This window comes from Diabrotica virgifera, chromosome 9 (genome assembly GCF_917563875.1).
Source record: "Diabrotica virgifera virgifera chromosome 9, PGI_DIABVI_V3a".
Lineage (NCBI taxonomy): Eukaryota > Metazoa > Arthropoda > Insecta > Coleoptera > Chrysomelidae > Diabrotica > Diabrotica virgifera.
In genome coordinates, this window is record NC_065451.1 from 155,383,529 (window position 1) to 155,404,200 (window position 20,672).

The window sequence follows — 20,672 nt, forward strand, 5'->3', positions numbered from 1 at the left end:
TACCATTAATAACTATATAATACATAGAGATGATCGTAATGATAATTATGGGGGAATTGCAACTTTAATAAAATCAAAAATTATACATAGCAGAACTAACATAGATAATTCAAGGTCTCATAAAAATTTTCAAGCCATTGGTATTCTCTTAGAAGAATATGATATACAGATTCTGAATGTATATAACCCATCTGGCATTAAGATACAGGAAAATGGTTTTAAAGAGGTACTACATTCTCTTCACCATCCATTCATAATCATGGGAGATCTGAATGGCCATCATCCACTGTGGGGAAGTAATTATTCTGATATAAATGGTAAAATTTTAATAAAAATTATTGAAGAGGAAAATTTAGTAGTGCTTAATGATGGTACACCTACAAGATTGGGTCAACCAGGTCAAAATCCATCCGCAGTGGATCTGACCATTTCGTCTGCTGTATTGGCTATGAATAGTGTATGGGAAGTATATGAGGATACTGGAGGTAGCGATCATTTTCCAACGATTTGCAAAATTAATATAAATCAACAAAATTTAAATAATGTTAGCCAACTAAAAATCTCTAATGAAAGAAATTACAAAAGGGCTAACTGGGGTCAATATTATCAGTATATAGAAAACTCATTAGTAAATAATTGTAGTGATGAGGTAGATTATAAAGAGTTAATTAATATTATTAATGATGCGGCTTCTAAAACTATTCCTTTTTATAAAACTAGAACATCTACTACAAAAAGTAATCCCTGGTGGGATGCAGAATGTGATGAATTAATATGCTTAAGAAGGAATGCTATCAAGAATTATCAAAGTAATTCAACCATAGAGAATTATATAGAGTATAAAAAAATAAAAGCATATGTCAAAAGGAATTTAAAACGCAAGAAAAAGGATAGTTTTAGAGAATTCTGCTCTTCTATTAACAGGGATACTCCTACTAGTAAAGTTTGGAAAACCGTTAAAAAATTTAAAAATAATCAAAATTCGAGTAATACAAATAAATTACCAAATCCAACTGTAGCATTACAAATATTAGATAATATGTCAATCTCTAATGTAGATCCTAGCTTTAATATTCTCCCTTCAACAGTAATTACTGAACCATTCTCTATGGCAGAGATACAAAACATTTTAAACATAAAAAAGGATAAAGCCTCTGGTTTAGATAAAATTTCCTACTCAATGATCAAAAATCTTCCTAATATTGCTTTGTCATTACTTTTAAAGTTTTATAATAAACTTTTATTAACAGCGACTATTCCATATCAGTGGAAACAAATATTAATAATACCTATATTAAAACCACTGAAAAATATAGGATTGTGGGAGAATTATAGACCTATTGCATTGTCATCATGTGTGGGAAAAATAATAGAAAATCTTATAAAAAATAGGTTAGAGTGGTTTATAGAGGGCAATAGATTACTGCCTAAATTACAGATAGGTTTTAGAAGAGGAAAAGGAAGTATGGAGGCAGTAAATCTACTAACACATAAAGTATTGGAAGCCTTTAGTAAGAATAAAAAGGTAATTGCAGTATTTTTGGATATCAAAGCAGCTTATGATAATGTTAATATATATTTGATGTATGAAAAACTAATAGAGATGAATATTCCGATCGATTTAGTAAATCTTATTTTTGCATTTTTAAATAATAGGGAAATTTTTATTAAAGATTGTAAGAATAATATAATTGGCCCAAAGGTATCCAATTTAGGTTTAGCGCAGGGATCCCCACTAAGCCCCATATTATTTAACATCTATACCAAAAATATTCACCAAATTCCATTAGGTAGGGCTCAATTAATTCAATATGCAGATGATATAGTTATGACAATAGTAGGTGAAGATCCAAATAAACTAATAACAGAGATAAATGATAATTTAAAAAAGATTCATGCTTGGGTAACTGAGCATAATTTACAAATTTCTATTAATAAATCATCAGCTGTATTGTTCAGAAAAAGGAAAAGTTACAAATATATTCCTTATATTATGTATAATAATAATATAATTCACTGGTCGGAATCAGTTAAATACTTAGGGGCTAATTTAACTGGGTCTTTAAACTGGTCAGAGTTCATTCAGAATACTTGCAATAAATCGGAGAAGGGGCTTAATATAATGAGAGCATTATGTGGAACCTGGTGGGGATCGGATCCTAAGACCCTAATAACCATTTATAAAGGTTTAGTGAGATCACATCTAGACTATGCTGGTAGTATCTTAACACCTGGAAACAAAACGGTTTTAAAAAAATTGGATTCCATACAATTTCAAGCTTTAAGAATTGTTACTGGTTGTATGCGTTCAACTCCTACAAATGCATTATTATCTGAATGTGGTGAAATGTCTCTAGAATATAGAAGAAAAATTCTTTCTATGAAAATGTTACTTAAAATTAAAGAACTAAAGGGTAATCCATTGGAGGAAATAATTAATAATATTACAAATTATTGTAAATCAAATATTGGCTATTGGAAATATAGACAATATCCATATTTAATAGAAGCAAACATTAATTCCCAAAATGAAATTATAAATATTAAACAATCAGAAATAAATCCTATTTATGAAATAGAATTAAAATATCTTGTAGAACCAGTCAATATTATATCATCTAAAGTTACCAAAACAGAAATTTATAGTCAACAAAAGTTTTATAATGAATTTTGTGAAAAATATCATACATATACATGGATTTACACTGATGGTTCAGTGGATCCCATATTAAATACTTCAGGTATGGGTGTACATATCCCATCCTTAGAGTATAATTTTTCTGCCAAGTTATTTAGCCATATTCAAATTTGTAATGCTGAAATAATCGCAATAAATAAAGCAGTATCAATTTGCATAGAAAAAAATATTAACAAAGCTATCATTTTTACAGATTCTCAAAGTGCTATCCAGAAAATTAATAACAAAACTTTAAAGGTAGTAAATGGTTGTTCAGGAATGACAAAAAGACTTATATTAGAAGCAAAAAATATTAATTTAGATATTATCATTGCATGGATCCCAGGGCATTCCGGAGTATTAGGAAATATTAAAGCTGATTCACTTGCTAATGTAGGTCGTTGTCTCAATTGTCCAGTAAACATAAAGGTGGAGAAAGATGACTATTTTCCCTTTTTTAAAAAAATGTACTGGGATGAATTTAAAAAAGAGTGGAAGGAATCTTTTAAATATAAAGGTATTTGGTATCAACAGCTACAACCAGTTTTCAAAAATAGTCCTTGGTATCTTAATGTTCCTTACATAGATAGAAGACATATAACAACTATTATCAGAATGCGTACAGGTCACTGTTTGGTTCCAAATCACCTATTTAAAATGGGGATAGTAGAACATCCTTATTGTGAATGTGGTCAATTAGCAGATTTACAACATGTGATTCTTGAATGCCCTATTAATACTGTGCAAAATTTTGATTTATATAATGAATTAGCTAAAAATGGGTGCCCAACACCTATATCCCTTACAACCCTTCTTTATAAACCGCAGTTGGTTCTTATTAAACTTTTAATACATTTTTTGAATATACACAAAATTAAGTTATGAGGAAAGTAAAATATTGAAAATAAATTAATAACATAAATGAATATATTATAAATAATTTGAAAAATATGTCAAAAGTACACGTGAAAATATAATTCGTATATCCGAATAATATAATCTTTTGTTTCTATATAAACATTCTGTAATCACCTGGGTCTTTCACTATACCTATCTGAGGCAACAACATGGGATTGTGTAATGGTCAGGTGTTGCCCTGTATAAGACAAGTTTGTGCCTTTGTTGTATTTATTCCATGCCAACTCAAAATTGCCTGTAAATAAGATATAGAAGAATAAGATTGTATAATGATCGGCAGTTACCCCTGAGAGAAAAAAGTTTGTGTCTTGTTATATTTGTCCCATGCCAACTCAAAATTGCCAGTAAACTCAAAAAAAAAGTAGAAGAATAAGATTGTGTAATGGTCGGCAGTTGCTCCTGAGAGCAAAGTTTGTGTCTTTGTTGAATTTGTCCCATGCCAACTCAAAATTGCCAGTAAACTAAAAAAGAAGTAGAAGAATAAGATTGTGTTATGGTCGGCAGTTGCTCCTGAGAGCAAAGTTTGTGTCTTTGTTGAATTTGTCCCATGCCAACTCAAAATTGCCAGTAAACTAAAAAAGAAGTAGAAGAATAAGATTGTGTAGTAGTCGGCAGTTGCCCTTGAGAGAGTAAAGTTTAATGTCGTTGGAAAAAAAAAAGTTAAGTTTTTGTATTTGTCCCATGCCAACTCAAAATTTCTCCTAAATCAAAGAAGAAAAAGAACATTGTGTATTGATAGACAGTTGCCCCCCTAGACAAGGAAAGAGAGGTTGCAGCGTGAAATTTTTTTATCTTGTCATGTTTGTCCCACACCAACCAAAATTTCTAGTTAACTAAAGAAGAAGAAGAAAAAGATGAAGAAGAAGAAGAAACAAATTGTACAATGTACTAACTCCAAATTGTAAGTGAATAAGGGATTTTTCCCTTGTTCCGAGACGATGAGCTGGCCAAATACCCAAGTAGGTGGAGGCCAATAAACTGAAGAAGAAGAAGAAGAAGAAGAAGACCTATTAAATAAACAATGACATTGCAATTTTCGATTTCTACTATGGAATTATCGCTGTATAGACCAGTGCAGATCTGTTTTGAGGTGGATGTGAGAGGTGGCATTCCGATTTTTGCAGATAAAATTAGGTGACAACTTCAGTAATTATAATTGACTTATGCTCCTTCTCAAATATGTTTGGAACATTATTAAAAAAATTTAAATATTTAAAAATTTCGAAAAACATCGATTTTTTTCAACTTTCATTGCTTGCAACTTAAAAACGATTCATTTTGGAACAAAGTCATAGGGAAATAAAATAAAGATAATTGAATTTTGTATGATATACGACACGACTGGTATAAAATATCTTAAATGATTATCCTTTCTGCAAAATAGCAATAAATACAAAATAAGAGGGCAAAATAAGCCTCTTTTTATTCAATGTTTTTCAACCACTTTGGTTGCACTTAGAACCTTCGTATTTTACTTAGAAAATTCTTACAACATACTCAATTCGTCCACTAAATTTCATTAAAATCGACACAATAGATTTTGCATAATAATTTTGCAATCTAAATTTTTTTAGAAAAAGTTCAAATTTTTTAAAAACTTTCTGAACAAAAAGTAGACCTGTTAGAAGTTTGCTAATTTTTTACATATCGAGAGGTACTTTACCAATCCAATACACTTTACAAAATTAAAATCGGATTATTTAAGCGGCCTCAGCACTGTTTTAAGGATATAAACAATTTTTTAGCTTATAAACAAATATAGTGAGGACGTTTGAGTTGGAATAAATTCATTTTCTCGAGAATGGGCAACTCTGGAGATAAATTCCTAAACAGGTCGATTTTTATATTTAAATTATAATTTTTGGGATATCTATCATACTACTAACGTCATCCATCTGGATGTGATGACGTAATCGATGATTTTTTTAAACGAAAATGTGGGTCGTGTGCTAGCTTATTTGAAACATTATTCAATTCTCTATTTATTACATAATTATTTATACAGGGTGCCCAAATTTTTTTAATTAATTGAGACAAACAGAAGAAAGTATTTAATTTAGTTAATTCGACATACATTTTACTGTTGTCCTAAAATAGAAAAAAATGTTTATTTCATAAATAATAGAAAAATTAATTTATTCGTATTTATTAACTCAAACGTCCTCACTGTATTTGTTTATAAGCCAAAAAATTGTGTATAACTTTAAAACATTGCTGAGGCCGATTAAATAAACCAACTTAAGTTCTGTAAAGTGTATTAGATAGGTAGGGCGTACCTTTATATGTAAAAAAATTAGCAAACTTCTAAATAATGGTCTACTTTTTGTTCAGAAAGTTTATAAAAATTTTTAACTTTTTTAAAAAAATTTAGATTGCAAAATTATTATGCAAAATCTATTAAGTGTATATTATAGTCGTATATCATAAAAAATTCAATTATCTTTATTTTATTTCCCTACGACTTTGTTCCAAAATGAATGGTTTTAAAAACGATTGAAAAGTTTTCAACAGAGAGGTTGAAATTGTACAACGAAGAGTGCATTTCGGAATGCGCCGCATGAGATCTTTGATTTTCATATCGATAGCGTGTAAAACTGTAAAATTTATTAAGGGGATGGATAAATTTCTTCCTAGTAGGAAAAGGCAAGGTCGCTCTTCTGATTTCTGATCGAAAATGGTGGTCAAAATATCTCCAACAAGTACATGTACCATTTTTCAAATCGGTAGCGTAGAACTACTCCGAGATCCATCTGAGGGTGTAACTTTCCATTCCTCATGGAGAGTGGCTTGCAAGCCTGTTTTTCAGTTTCAAAATGTAATTCGTTACATTTTTGACGAATTTACCAAATTTTACACCCGCGGTGTTACTATAATAGTTTTGGCTAATTTTGTGTCCTTACTCCTAGCATTAATCCTCCCCTGTTTTAAATGTAGAAGGGTAGCATGTCACTGGCCCCCCAGGCCAATCTAGACGGGTGGGGGCGGTACAAACAAAATAAGGGCGATACAATCCGATACTAACGCAGTACAAACGAACATACCCATGCCGGACGCATATTTACAGATCCTAGCGTGTGTAGACACCAGGGTGTTGAAATCAGTTAGGGTTTGGAAAAACAGTATATTTACAGATACTAGCGTGTGTAGACACCACGGTGTTGAAATCAGTTAGAGTTTGGAAAAACAGGACATTTACAGATGCTAGCATGTGTAGACACCAGGGTGTTGAAATCAGTTAGGGTTTGGAGAAACAGTACATTTACAAATACTAACAGATTAGGACACCAGAGTGTTGAAACCAGCTAGCTTTTTTAGTGGCGATACATGCATAGATGCTACGGCTATTGACATTGATTTTATTCACCTACTTCTTTGAAAAAATATTTAAGTGATTTAGATATTAATAAATAATTAAACGTTGTTAGGATATGAACAATATAAATATACAGGGTGATTTATTAAGAATGTCCAATCTCTGAGTTGTAGATTCTAGACCTCAAACTAATAAAATTTATCCCAAATGACTTCGATAAAATGTGACTCATTACTGAGTTACAGGGTGTTTCATTTAAAAGTTTAATAACTATTTTTACTCAGTACTTTAACATTATTTGACATATCCTTGTCATACTTGGCAGAAAGTGTAAGTACTGTGTACCCTATTAAATTATGGTAAACAAACGTTTCTGGCTACTACCAGAGGCGTACGACAGGGGAAAGTGAATTGTTGACCGTTCCAAATTCTACGCCACTGACGGAATTGCTATTTTAGGAGAATTTTTATATTCTCCAATACTTTCCATGTAAAAATATTGTTCAGTCGTAACGATAAAACAATTATTTTGCGAGATATTTGGATTTAAAAAAGGAGGGGCATAAAACTATAATCAAAATAGCTATGCCGTTTTATTTTTAACTTCAAATATTTCGAAAACTAACGACTTTATCGTTACGAATGAAGAGTATATTGTTTACATAGAATGAATTAAAGAATCTAAACATTGAGCTAAAATAGCATTTCTGCCAGTGGCGTAGAATTTGGGAAGGGTCAACCATTTACTATACCCTGACGTACCTTCGGTAGTAGCCAGAAACGTTTGTTTACCATAATTTAATAGGGTATACAGTACTTACACTTTCTGCCTGACAAGGCAGATACGTATGACAAGGATACGTTAAATAGTGTTAAAATTAAATCACTTTTTTAGTAAAATTGTGGCTTATTTCCCATTAAAAAATTTTTCAATCTGGACGTCCGTCCAAAACCGAGACAACAAAAAGAAAAAAAAAAGAAGTAGAAACCTGATGAGAAACATCACACAGAACCAACCTAACGCTAAAGGGCATATATCTGCTCATTAACCTTTTTTTTTATGTTGTTCTTTTGTGTTAATACAGGGTGATTCATTAAGAATATCCAACCTCTGAGTTGTAGATTCCAGACCTCAAAATAATAAGATTCAACCCAAATCACTGAGTTACAGGGTGTTTTATTTAAAAATTTAATAACTATTTTTACTCAGTACTTTAACACTATTTAACTATTTTTAATGGGAAATAAGACACAATTTTACTAAAAAAATTATTTAATTTTAACACTATTTGACGTATCCTTGTCATACTTGGCAGAAAGTGTAAGTGCTGTATACCCTATTAAATTATGGTAAACAAACGTTTCTGGCTACTACGAAAGGCGTACGACAGGGGATAGTAAATGCTTGACCCTTCCCAAATTCTACGCCACTGGCAGAATTGCTATTTTAGCTCAATATTTAGATTCTTTAATACAATCTATGTAAAGAATATACTCTTCATTCGTAAAGATAAAGTCGTTAGTTTTCGAGATATTTGAAGTTAAAAATGAAACGGCATAGCTATTTTGATTAATGTTTTGTGCCCCTCCATTTTTAGTTCAAATATCTCACAAACTAATTATTTTACGGTTACGAATGAAAAATATATTGTTACGTGTAAAGTATTGGAGAATATAAAAATTATCCTAAAATAGCAATTCCGTTAGTGGCGTAGAATTTGGTAAGGGTCAACAATTCACTTTCCCCTGTCGTACGCCTCTGGTAGTAGCCAGAAACGTTTGTTTACCATAATTTAATAGGGTACACAGTACTTACACTTTCTGCCAAGTATGACAAGGATACGTCAAATAATGTTAAAGTACTGAGTAAAAATAGTTATTAAATTTTTAAATGAAACACCCTGTAACTCAGTAATGAGTCACATTTTATCTAAGTCATTTGGGTTAAATTTTATTATTTTGAGGTCTAGAATCTACAACTCAGAGATTGGACATTCTTAATAAATCACCCTGTATATTTATATTGTTCATATCCTAACAACGTTTAATTATTTATTAATATCTAAATCACTTAAATATTTTTTCAAAGAAGTAGGTGAATAAAATCAATGTCAATAGCCGTAGCATCTATGCATGTATCGCCACTAAAAAAGCTAGCTGGTTTCAACACTCTGGTGTCGTAATCTGTTAGTATTTGTAAATGTACTGTTTCTCCAAACCCTAACTGATTTCAACACCCTGGTGTCTACACACGCTAGCATCTGTAAATGTCCTGTTTTTCCAAACCCTAACTGATTTCAACACCGTGGTGTCTACACACGCTAGTATCTGTAAATATACTGTTTTTCCAAACCCTAACTGATTTCAACACCCTGGTGTCTACACACGCTAGGATCTGTAAATATGCGTCCGGCATGGGTATGTTCGTTTGTACTGCGTTAGTATCGGATTGTATCGCCCTTTTTTTGTTTGTACCGCCCCCACCCGTCTAGATTGGCCTGGGGGGCCAGTGACATGCTACCCTTCTACATTTAAAACAGGGGAGGATTAATGCTAGGAGTAAGGACACAAAATTAGCCAAAACTATTATAGTAACACCGCGGGTGTAAAAACTAATTGTTTTATCGTTACGACTGAACAATATTTTTACATGGAAAGTATTGGAGAATATAAAAATTCTCCTAAAATAGCAATTCCGTCAGTGGCGTAGAATTTGGAACGGTCAACAATTCACTTTCCCCTGTCGTACGCCTCTGGTAGTAGCCAGAAACGTTTGATTACCACGATTTAATAGGACACACAGTACTTACACTGTCTGCCAAGTATGACAATGATACGTCAAATAGTGTTAAAGTACTGAGTAAAAATGGTCATTAAATATTTAAATAAAACACCCTGTAACTCAGTAACGAGCCACATTTTATTTAAGTCATTTGGGTTAAATCTTATTATTTTGAGGTCTAAAATCTACAACTCAGAGATTTTACATTCTTAATGAATCACCCTGTATATTTATATTGTTCATATCCTATCAACGTTTAATTATTTATTAATATCTAAATCACTTAAATATTTTTTCACAGAAGTAGGTATATAAAATCAATGTCAATAGCCGCTAGCATATATGCATGTATCGCCACTAAAGAAGCTAGCTGGTTTCAACACTCTGGTGTCCTAATCTGTCAGTATTTGTAAATGTACTGTTTTTCCAAACCCTAACTGATTTCAACCCCTTGTGTCTACACACGCTAGCATCTGTAAATGTACTGATTTTCCAAACCCTAACTGATTTCAACACCCTGGTGTCAACACACGCTAGCATCTGTAAACGTACTGTTTTTCCAAACCCTAACTGATTTCAACACCCTGGTGTCTACACACGCTAGCATCTGTAAATATGCATCCCGGACCCCGTGATCGAAAAAAGGGATCCCCCTCGAGTCAGATTTAAAAGGGTGGGGCAGTACAAATGGATGAAGGGTGATACAATCCAGTACTAACGCAGTACAAACGAAATCGCCTACTTTCGACGTCAGATGGCAAAAAGTGCAGATTAGAGGGGTAGCATGTCACTGGCCCCCCCAGGCCAATCTAGACGGGTGGGGGCGGTACAAACAAAATAAGGGCGATACAATCCGATACTAACGTAGTACAAACGAACATACCCATCCCGGACCCCCATATCGAAAAAGGTGGGGATGGCATGTCACCAGCCCCTCCAGGCAGATTTAAAAGGGTGGAGGCAGTACAAAAGAATGAAGGGTGATACAATCCAGTACTAACGCAGTACAAACGAAATAGCCTATTTTCGACATTCAGAAGGCAAAAAGTGCAGAGTAGAGGGTAGCATGTCACTGGCCCCCCCAGGCCAATCTAGACGGGTGGGGCAGTACAAACAAAATAAGGACGATACAATCCGTTACTAACGCAGTACAAACGAACATACCCATCCCGGACCTTCAGATCGAAAAAGGGGGGGATGGCATGTCACCAGCCCCTCCAGGCAGATTTAAAAGGGTGGGGGCAGTACAAACGAATTAAGGGTGATACAATCCAGTACTAACGCAATACAAACGAATGAACCTTTTTTTGACCCTCAAATCGAAAAAGGGGGGGATGGCATGTCACCAGCCCCTCCAGGCAGATTTAAAAGGGTGGGGGCAGTACAAACGAATGAAGGGTGATACAATCCAGTACTAACGCAATACAAACGAATGAGCTTTTTTTTTACTCTCAAATTGAAAAAGGGGGGGCTGGTGACATGGACCTCGGTATCGCAGGGTCAGATCCAGTGGCGACGCGTGACTTTTTCTGAAGTGTTACCAAAACCAGATGCAAAAAATCTTATTTAAAAAAATGAAGATATGGCTAAATGTATATATACACTCACCGGCACAAAATTCTGGCACCCAAAATTTTTGATTAAGTTTGACAACCTATAACTTTATTATTTTTACTTCGATTTTCAAGATTCTTGCACGAGTTTGTAGGTACATGTATTGATGTCAATTGCTATTATTCCGGTAACAAAAATTTTTTGCTTAGATGGCATTATACGGGAGTGAATGTAAGCGTTGTTTTTTCTCCTAACTTTAAAAAATTTTGTGGAAAAATTGGAGGGCTGATTTTGTTTCATACCCTTTGTGTATTATCCTGGAGGTATCACTAAGGTCTTATTTTTTTGAATTATCTGAAAATCTCTGTTCTTGTAAGAGCTGCAATTAAAAACACTGCTTTAAAGGTTTATTTAATTAAAAATATCAAACGCACTAAAATTAACAAAACAAAACAAATTTAACAAGAAAACAAAACAATTCAATAGCGGTTATGTCCACCTCTTGCAGCAACGACTGCTCGCAATCTGTTTAGCATCTAATAAAGATGTGTTTTCCTTGCTTGGGGAATAGCCCGATATTCCTCAAGGGCTATAAATGTACCATTTTTTCTGGAGGCCTAGGATGACCGCAGATAGCTTTTTTATTCATCCCATAAATGCTCAATATGATTAAGATCTGGGCTGCATGCGGGTCATTCTAATCTTATCAATCCAACCTCAATTGTATGAGTCAATCAGTGTTTTTATTTACAAAAAATGGTACAGCTCTTACAAGAAAAAAGATATTCAGATAATTCAAAAAACAAAATGTTGGTGATGCCTCCGGGAAAATATGACAGGACTACGAAACAAAATCAGCTATTCCATTTTTCCACAGAATTTTTTAAAATTAGGAGAAAATACAACGCTTCCTTTCACCCCTGTACAATGACATGCAAGCAAAAATTTTTGTTACCGGAATAATACCAGACAATATGAATACATGTACCTACAAACTGGTGTAAGAATCTTGAAAATCGGAGCACAAATAATAAAGTTATAAATTGTCAAACTTAATCAAAACTTTTGGGTGGCGGAATTTTGTGCCGGTGAGTGTAGCTTCAATCATATCATTTTGTATATGACTTGAAACTCTCGAAAAAACAGATGTTTCTAGATGTTGACAAAATTTTTGATCTTTTTTGGCAATTAATGTTAACAATTCCCCGTAATTGCCTCGATTGTCAGAGTCGTCGCACTCAAAATGATCACGAAACGCTAGTTCTTGTTTGGCCCAAAAACATACAGTATCTCTTATAAGTGTGCTAAGGATATACCATATACCTATCTATTTTTGAACAAATTCATTATGTTTAGCAATATTTGCTTGAAAAGCTTGGTTAAGAGAACTTTTGATTTTTGTTTTGCCAAACTGAATCAAATTGGGTATACATCTTACATGTAGGTAACGGAGAAATTTTATGTATCCTTTTTAAAAATCTAACACCATTTAAATCGTGAACCTGGTCCACCCATTTTTCTGTAGAAACCAGAAGACATGCCCAACAATACAGTATATTTTTCTTGCAACGATAATATAACCAAGGATTTTCACTGTACCAACTAAATTTAAAATATCGAACTACTTTTGTTGATTCCTTTTTTAAATTGTTTAAAATAGGTCTTTCATTTTTAATAATCTCATTTTTTTCTTCAAAATTATACAAGGAGAATTACTTTTCAAGTAATTGATCGATTAAGAAGCGACACTCATCTATGGTTAACTGCACGCACACTTTTTATAGGTACTGTCACCAATTTTAAATTTGGTAACAGCCCTACTGATACACAGCGCGCTTATGCCGTCGCTTCTTCAAAATTTTCAGTCACTACCCGGTAACGAGCGCCAGCGTGCGTATATAACCATTGTCACCAGATATAAGTCTGGTAACAGAGTATAATAAAGTGCAACGGAGTCACATAACCTCGCCAATATTTTCGTGTCTACGAGTAGTTGGCTATTTAGTGAGATATTTACTGAGTTAGGTACTATTACCACATAATATAATAATATATTTCTATTGGTAAAAATATTGGTAAATAGAATTATTCATCGTCATAAAATATTTATTTGCAAGATTTTTAACTGCTACCAATGGTAACAGTGGTTACATGGACGCTTCGCCAGTGGTCAGATCAAGATTAAGGGTAGTGAGTACGGGCCGTTTGCACCGACTATATTAAAGCCAGCTTAAGATTAAGGCCCGCTTAAAGTAAATATTTTAGTTTCACCGTATGTCAAACTCGATTTAAATCTCACTTAATTTGAGTTTTCTTAAGCCGCCGAATTTGGCGGCTTAAATTAAGTGAGGTTAAATCAAGTTTGACATACGGTGCAGCGAAAATATTTACTTTAAGCAGGCCTTAATCTTAAGCTAGCTTAATATAGTCGGTGCAAACGGCCCTAACTGTCGCATCTTTAAGAAGGTGTTTCTTTCCTGTTCTATTCTACATTTAACCTCTTGTTATTGGTCTAAGGTTTCATCTATCCAACATCCTAGATACTTAACTTGTCAAATTAAAAATATTTCAATAATTTTTACAAAATTATAGAAAGTACTTACAAAGAGGTAAAAGGAAGAGTACAAATAGCAGGAAAACGATCAGAAGAATTTAATTGGAATAGAGGTATTAAACAAGGAGATAGTCTCAGCTCTTTGCTATTCATAATCGTAATGAATGAATTAATAAGAAAAACTAGAGCAAGAACCAGCCAACTACAGCCAATAATAGGATACCATAGATTACAATCGGTACCAATAGAGTCCTTAATGTATGCGGACGACATAGTACTAATAGCAGATTCCGAGAACAAAATGCAGAAACTAATGGATATATGGGTAGAGGAAATAGAAGAGCTAAAAATGGAAATAAATGAGGAAAAAAGTAAGATAATAATAATCAACGGCAAAGACTATAATGAAATAAAGATAAAATGCAAAAACTCAGAACTGCAAATAGTTACAACTTACGAATACCTGGGAAGTATCATTACTAACGACGGAAAAATAGACTGGGAAATAACAAATAGAGCAAAGAAATCAAACAAGTTATACTATGCCTTAGCCCCTATACTGGGGAAAAGAGAACTAATAAGAGAGACAAAAATAAAAATATATAACACAATAGTGATACCGACTGTGCTCTACGCAAGTGAAAACTGGGCAATTCTGGACAAACATAAGAGCAGAATAAATGCAATGGAGATGAGACATTTAAGAAGGATAGTTGGAAAGACAAAATGGGATAGATTACGCAACGAGACTATTAGGAGAATGACCAACCAAAAACCAATAATGAATAAACTAAAAAAGAGACAAATGAATTGGTATGGGCATTTGATGAGGATGCAACCCAACAAAATTACACGACAAGAGTCCACGAAGCAAGGAACATTGCTAAAAGAAAAAGAGGCAGACCAAGAAAAAAATGGATACAGCAAATAGTAGAGGCGGAAAAGTTAAATGGAAATCACTCGAGCAATTAAAAATAATGGTGGAAAACAGAAAAGAATGGAAGAGATGGGTGAATGTAAATTAAAATAGCGATCCCAAATCCGATACCCTGATAGGGTACAAGGAAGGGGAGAAAGAAAGAAAGAAAGAATAAGTTTTACAATAATTATTCGAACAACTAGCATCAGGGCCCCCGCAAGGCTGAGCGGCGCCCGCGTGCGGCACATATTTTAGCGCTTTTTAAATCTACTATATCCACTTTAAATCTATAATTTTTTATTTTTGACGAGCTCTTGTATAGCTAGTATTGCCAAACCAGATAATCTTTCCTCTGCCATAGTGGACCTCAAATAATTCTCAATTAACTTTAATTTTGAAAATGATCTCTCACAGAAGCAACAGACACAGTTGAAGTGAAAAGAATGCTTACTGAAATAGTGATATTTGGTAAAGATGAAGTTAGATCTTTTTAAATATCTATTGAAGATTATTAAGAGGATTTGATGAGTCAAGTAATGAAAATAATTTTTAAAGCGTTTATCCCACTAAATAAATCAGTTGCACCAATATCCGCCTCCGTTTTTACTGGATCAGTTAGGTTTTGTTGAAGAGAAAGACCGTTTTTCAAAATATGCATCGTCACTTAATGTAAAAATATCACTGAAAAACCAAAAACTTTATCATAACCAGGCATTATGTCAAATCTACTATTTAACGAACTTAGTACTTGTAGGTCTGGATCCCGCGTATGAAAAAAAAGTTGATTAATAGCAAGCTGAAAATTTGTTGATAACTTAAGGGTGTCTAGTCGGATAAACATTGATATATGGGAACATTGGAACAGGGGCAGTTTTAATTGTGGAACAGGTTAAAAATTTGGAACGGTCACACCACGAAAACGGAACATTTATTTTGTCCGACAGAACAGACTTAAACTCTCCGAACAAAGATTAAACTCTCATGCAAAAATCAGACTGCTATTTATCACCTGTCATAATTCCTGTCATTTGACATATTCTACATGTTCCACTCATTAAAACGCCCATTTGGTGATAAATAGCAGTCTGATTTTTGCATGAGAGTTTAATCTCTGTTCGAAGAGATTAAGTCTGTTCTGTCGGACAAAATAAATGTGCTCTTTTCGTGGTGTGACCGTTCCAAATTTTTAACCTGTTCCACAATTAAAACTGCCCCTGTTCCAGTGTTCCCATATATCAAAGTTTATCTGACTAGACACCCTTAAGCTATTAACAAATTTTCAGCTTGCTATTAATCAACTTTTTTTTCATACGCGGGATCCAGACCTATTGATCATTATTCTAATACTGTCTATTTTCTATGTTAAAGGTATCATTATCTGCTATAAGATTCTCACAAATTTTAATTATATGAAATTTAAATAGCTTTATAGCTTTTATTTTACTCGACCATTTTGTATCACTTAGAGGTTTTAGATTTAATTCAGGAACATGAATTTTATAATACTCCTTCTATTTGTGGAGGAAGAGAAACATTCGTAAAATTCTTCTACAATATTAAAAAAGTTTACTATTTCATTTGACACTTTAACAGCATCGTTCAGTACTTTTAAGCTATGTGCAGTGCGTGGAACAAAAAAGCTCGAGGGTTATTCTACTCTTATCACACACGCATATTGGCACCGTCATCATACCCTTGACCTCTCGTGTCTTTTATACTTAAGGGAGTAGGAGCAAAAATTCGCGACACTGTGTTTTAAATGCATTAATTTTTTTCGAATCATGAGAAAAATAATAAGTATTTTTGAAAAATTTAAACGCAGAATGAAAGATTACGTGATTATCGAGGGCCAAAAGTCACTTAGAATAACAAAAAAGTTTTTTATGAGATATTTGAAACTAAAAATCCCACTAAATTTTCTCTTTTTTTTTCTTCACCCCTGTAACTTATTCAAACAAACATTATAGAAATTTTCAGGGACTTTCGACCCTCGGTAATATTGCAATCTTTCATTTTGCGTTTAAATTTTTCAAAAATACTTACTAGTTTTTTTCAGGATTCGAAAAAAATGAATGCATTTAAAAGACATTTGCGCGAAATTTTGCGCCCTTAAATTTAAATTTTGTAATGGTTCAACTACAAAATTAAATAGTCCTTCCCCTGTAGTGTCAAATATTAGGCAAAAAGCTAAAAAACTCTCTTGTATTTCAACATTTTTTAGAATTATCGTTTAATACTACATATCGCAAACTTATGCTTGTTTGCTTTTTATGACAGGGATATAGGATACAGTCCATAATTATTGAATAATATTTGGAACTATGTACTATACCGTCCATACCCAATATTATTTTTTACTTTAGAAGACATTATTCTACCATTTACGCATAGTGCAAAATAGGTATTCGGATATTACATATTATATTAGTTTAAATGTAAAATAATAGTAATAATTATTAACACCAAATATAAAATAAATGAAAACCATGATGTTCATTAAAAATTGAAATTAAAATTGTATAAAAAATCATTATCTCATTTAAAATAAATATTTCTTATTTGCCAAACCTTCGGTTTGGCGCCCTTTTGGGTTTGCGCCCGCGTGCGTCGCACGCGTTGCACGCCCGGATACGGGGGCCCTGACTAGCATTATAAACTTTTACTCCTTCACTCGAAAATACCCTAATCAAACATCGATATATTTATTTCTTATTTTCTTCTTAACGCACTAAATCCCTCGTCTGACAATTATCTCCAAAACATCCTCTCTATACTCCAGTTAAGTGGAAGGAGATCTTCTAGCTTCCAGATCGCATCTTGTGCAACGGAAACATCAGTTTCTCTGAAACTATATCGCTACAAGACGCTGTGTCGCGGAGTGCGTATTCCATGAATTAATTCATGATCGGCGAGTATTAACTTTGAGTAGGCATGAAGTTCCAAGAGAATATTTTGCAGATATTTTTGGTGGTGCTCGGATTTGATATTTTTGGTAAGTTTTTATTTAATTGTTGTGTGGTTCTCTTAACCTACTTTAGGCGTTTTTAGGGTTTATACGAATTTAGAATTATCCTTGTAAAATAAATAGGATACTACCTATTTAGAAATCGCACATTCCCTTCAAAAGTGCATTAATTAAAACAATCATTTTTGTTTTTATCTCACCAACAAAATGCATTATGAAACATCTTTTTTCTCAGATACCTGTAATTTTGCAACTTCTCGGTCCGGTAAAAACAGTATAATTCGAACTTGTGACAAGAAGATGCGTTAGTTTCCGGTGAAAAACATATTAAAAAAGTATTAGTTCAAAAAGCGACCATATAACACCAATTTAAATCAAATTTTTGGAGTAAAATTGGATTATGTAGGTATTTATTTCGAATCAAAATGTTGTTTTTAAACGCTTTTCTTTAGTTCAATAATTTGCGTCAAATCTTTAGACGTTAATTTGTCTGCCTTTTCTTCAACGCAAATGAATGAAGAATTGCAGAGACATGCATTTGCGGAAACAATACACGAATAGTCAATAAAATTTTTTTGTGTTTATTAATTGTTTAAATAAAAAAAAACGATTTTAATGGAAAATGCTTAAATTCTCTTGTTTTTTACAATGTAGAAACTTGAAAGTTTTAAGGATTGTAGCTAATGATATGAACTATACATAATTTCACTTTTTTACGTTAACTGTTTACGTTATGCTTCATAAATAAACAATAAAGTTTCAAATTTTGAACGCTCATATATTTATTTATATAAAAATGTGCGCTTATTCGTGTCAAATTTCAATACGATACGAAACAAAACTTCAACCAAAACTCGAATTAAAAAAATTCGTGTTTTTATCGTAGTCTTAGAAAAAGTACCGGTAGAGACGTTTTGTGCTACAATTAACATTAGAATTCGTTTTGGCGTATTAATTAATTAAACGATTTTTTTAGTTCAATCATTTGGGTCAAATTTTTGGACGTTAATTTGACTGCCTTTTCTTCAATGCAAATGACTAAAAATTTGCATTCGCGGGAACAATACACGAATAGTCAATAAAAATTTTTTTTATGTTTATTAATTGTTTAAATAATAAAAACATGATTTTAACGGAAAATGCTTAAATTCTCCTGTTTTTTCAATGAAGAAATTTGAAACTTTTACAGATTGTAGCTAATTATATGAACTATACATAATTTTACTTTTTACGTTAATTGTTTACGTTATGCAATAAAGTTTCAAATTTTTTGCCGATTCCGACTACTTTTCATGTTTGTAGATGTTTTATACATATTTCAATAAACATGACGATATATTTTAATGTTTGAAAAGTGTAAAACTAAAAAGTAAAAAATAAAAAATATGAAAAAAAAATTTAAGAAACGCTTTTCTTTAGTTACGAGTGACTAAAATTAAAAATATTATAAAAAAATCAACTAGAAAGCAAAAAATTAAAAAAATTGAAAAAAACCTAATTGTCCATGTGGTGAGACCGCTCCCGTCTGGAAAAATTTCTGATTCGGTTTCTTTGTGGATTCTTATTAAAAAATGTCCCCTTTAAACAAATCTGAAGGGTGCCGGGCGGAATTTTTGGGCAGAAATTGTTTAAACAATTTTTTTAAACAAATACAAAAGATCACGTTTTTTTGCTCCGGAACATATATTTTTAAGTTTTGTTTGTGATTCTAAACAAGAAAGGTATCTTGTAAATTTTCTCAAAAATTGATAGTTTTCGAGTTATAGGCGATTTAAAATCTGAAAATGCGAAAATGCCGTCTTTAGAGGCTTAAAAACTCATATTTAAATTAGTATTTTTGAGGTTCCCAGATACTTAAATTGAAGTTTAAACATTCAGCTTCAAGATTCTGAAGAGTGATTGCGTCTAACCCTAATTTAAACCGTGTTTTTTAATTGTTAAGTATGAATGTCCATCCGATTTTTTTGCCGGTGCGGCGCGCTCTATTTCAAAAATCTCCAATTTTCCTCCGATAAATATTTTTTCTAGATTATTTGGGACATTTTAAATGAAATAAGTCTCTTGACATTTTTCTCAAAAGTTAACGGTTTAGAGGTTTAGATTTAAAATCCAAACATGAGTTGTTTTTCCATTTTTCGGATTTTAAATCGCTTATAACTTTTAGTTAAAACTATTAACTTTTGAGAAAAATGTCAAGAAACTTATTTTATTTAGAATATCTTAAATAATATAGAAAAAAATATTTTTCGGGGGAAAATAGGAGATTTTTGAAATAGAGCTCACCGCACCGGCAAAAAAATCGGATAAACACGCATATTTAACAATTAAAAAACAACGGTATTAATTAAGGTTAGACGCGATCACTCTCCAGAATCTTGAAGATGAATGTTTAATCTTCAATTTAAGTATCTGGAAACCTCAAAAATACTAATTTTAATATGAGTTTTTAAGCCTCGAAAATGCGTATTCTCGCATTTTTCAGATTTTAAATCGCTTATAACTCGAAAACTATCAATTTTTAAGAAAAATTGCAAGATACCTTTCTTGTTTAGAATGACCCAGAAAACCTAAAAATATATGTTCCAGAGCAAAAAACGTGATCTTTTGTATTTGTTTAAAAAAATTGTTTAAAAAATTTCTGCCCAAAAATTCCGCCCGGCACCCTTCAGATTTGTTTAAAGGGGATATTTTTGAATAAGAATCCACAAAGAAACCGAATCAGAAATTTTTTTCGGACGGGAGCGGTCTCACCACATGGACTATAACACATTCGTTAAAGAAAAGCGTGGTGCGAAAACCGTTTATTCGATGAAGACGCGCCACGCTTTTCTTTAACGAATTTGTTAGATTTTTTCAATTTTTTTAATTTTTTGCTTGTTAGCTGATTTTTTTATATGTTTAATTTTAGTCACTCGAAACTAAAGAAAAATTTAAATCTTTTTGTTTCTTTAATTTATTTTTTCATATTTTTTATTTAGTTGTTATTAGTA

The 20,672-nt window shown here is 32.4% G+C and overlaps 1 protein-coding gene across 1 annotated transcript in view; it reads left to right on the plus strand.

Annotated features, from left to right (window-relative positions):
• Positions 1-17,550: 17,550 nt before the first annotated feature.
• The window catches only part of LOC114342101 (fibrillin-1), a 423,761-nt gene continuing 420,639 nt past the window's right edge, over positions 17,551-20,672 (plus strand). Inside the window, exon 1 of the mRNA XM_050661746.1 lies at positions 17,551-17,709. Within this exon, the coding sequence (XP_050517703.1) occupies positions 17,649-17,709 (61 nt within the window). The 5' untranslated portion in view covers positions 17,551-17,648. The remainder of the gene's footprint in view (positions 17,710-20,672) is intronic.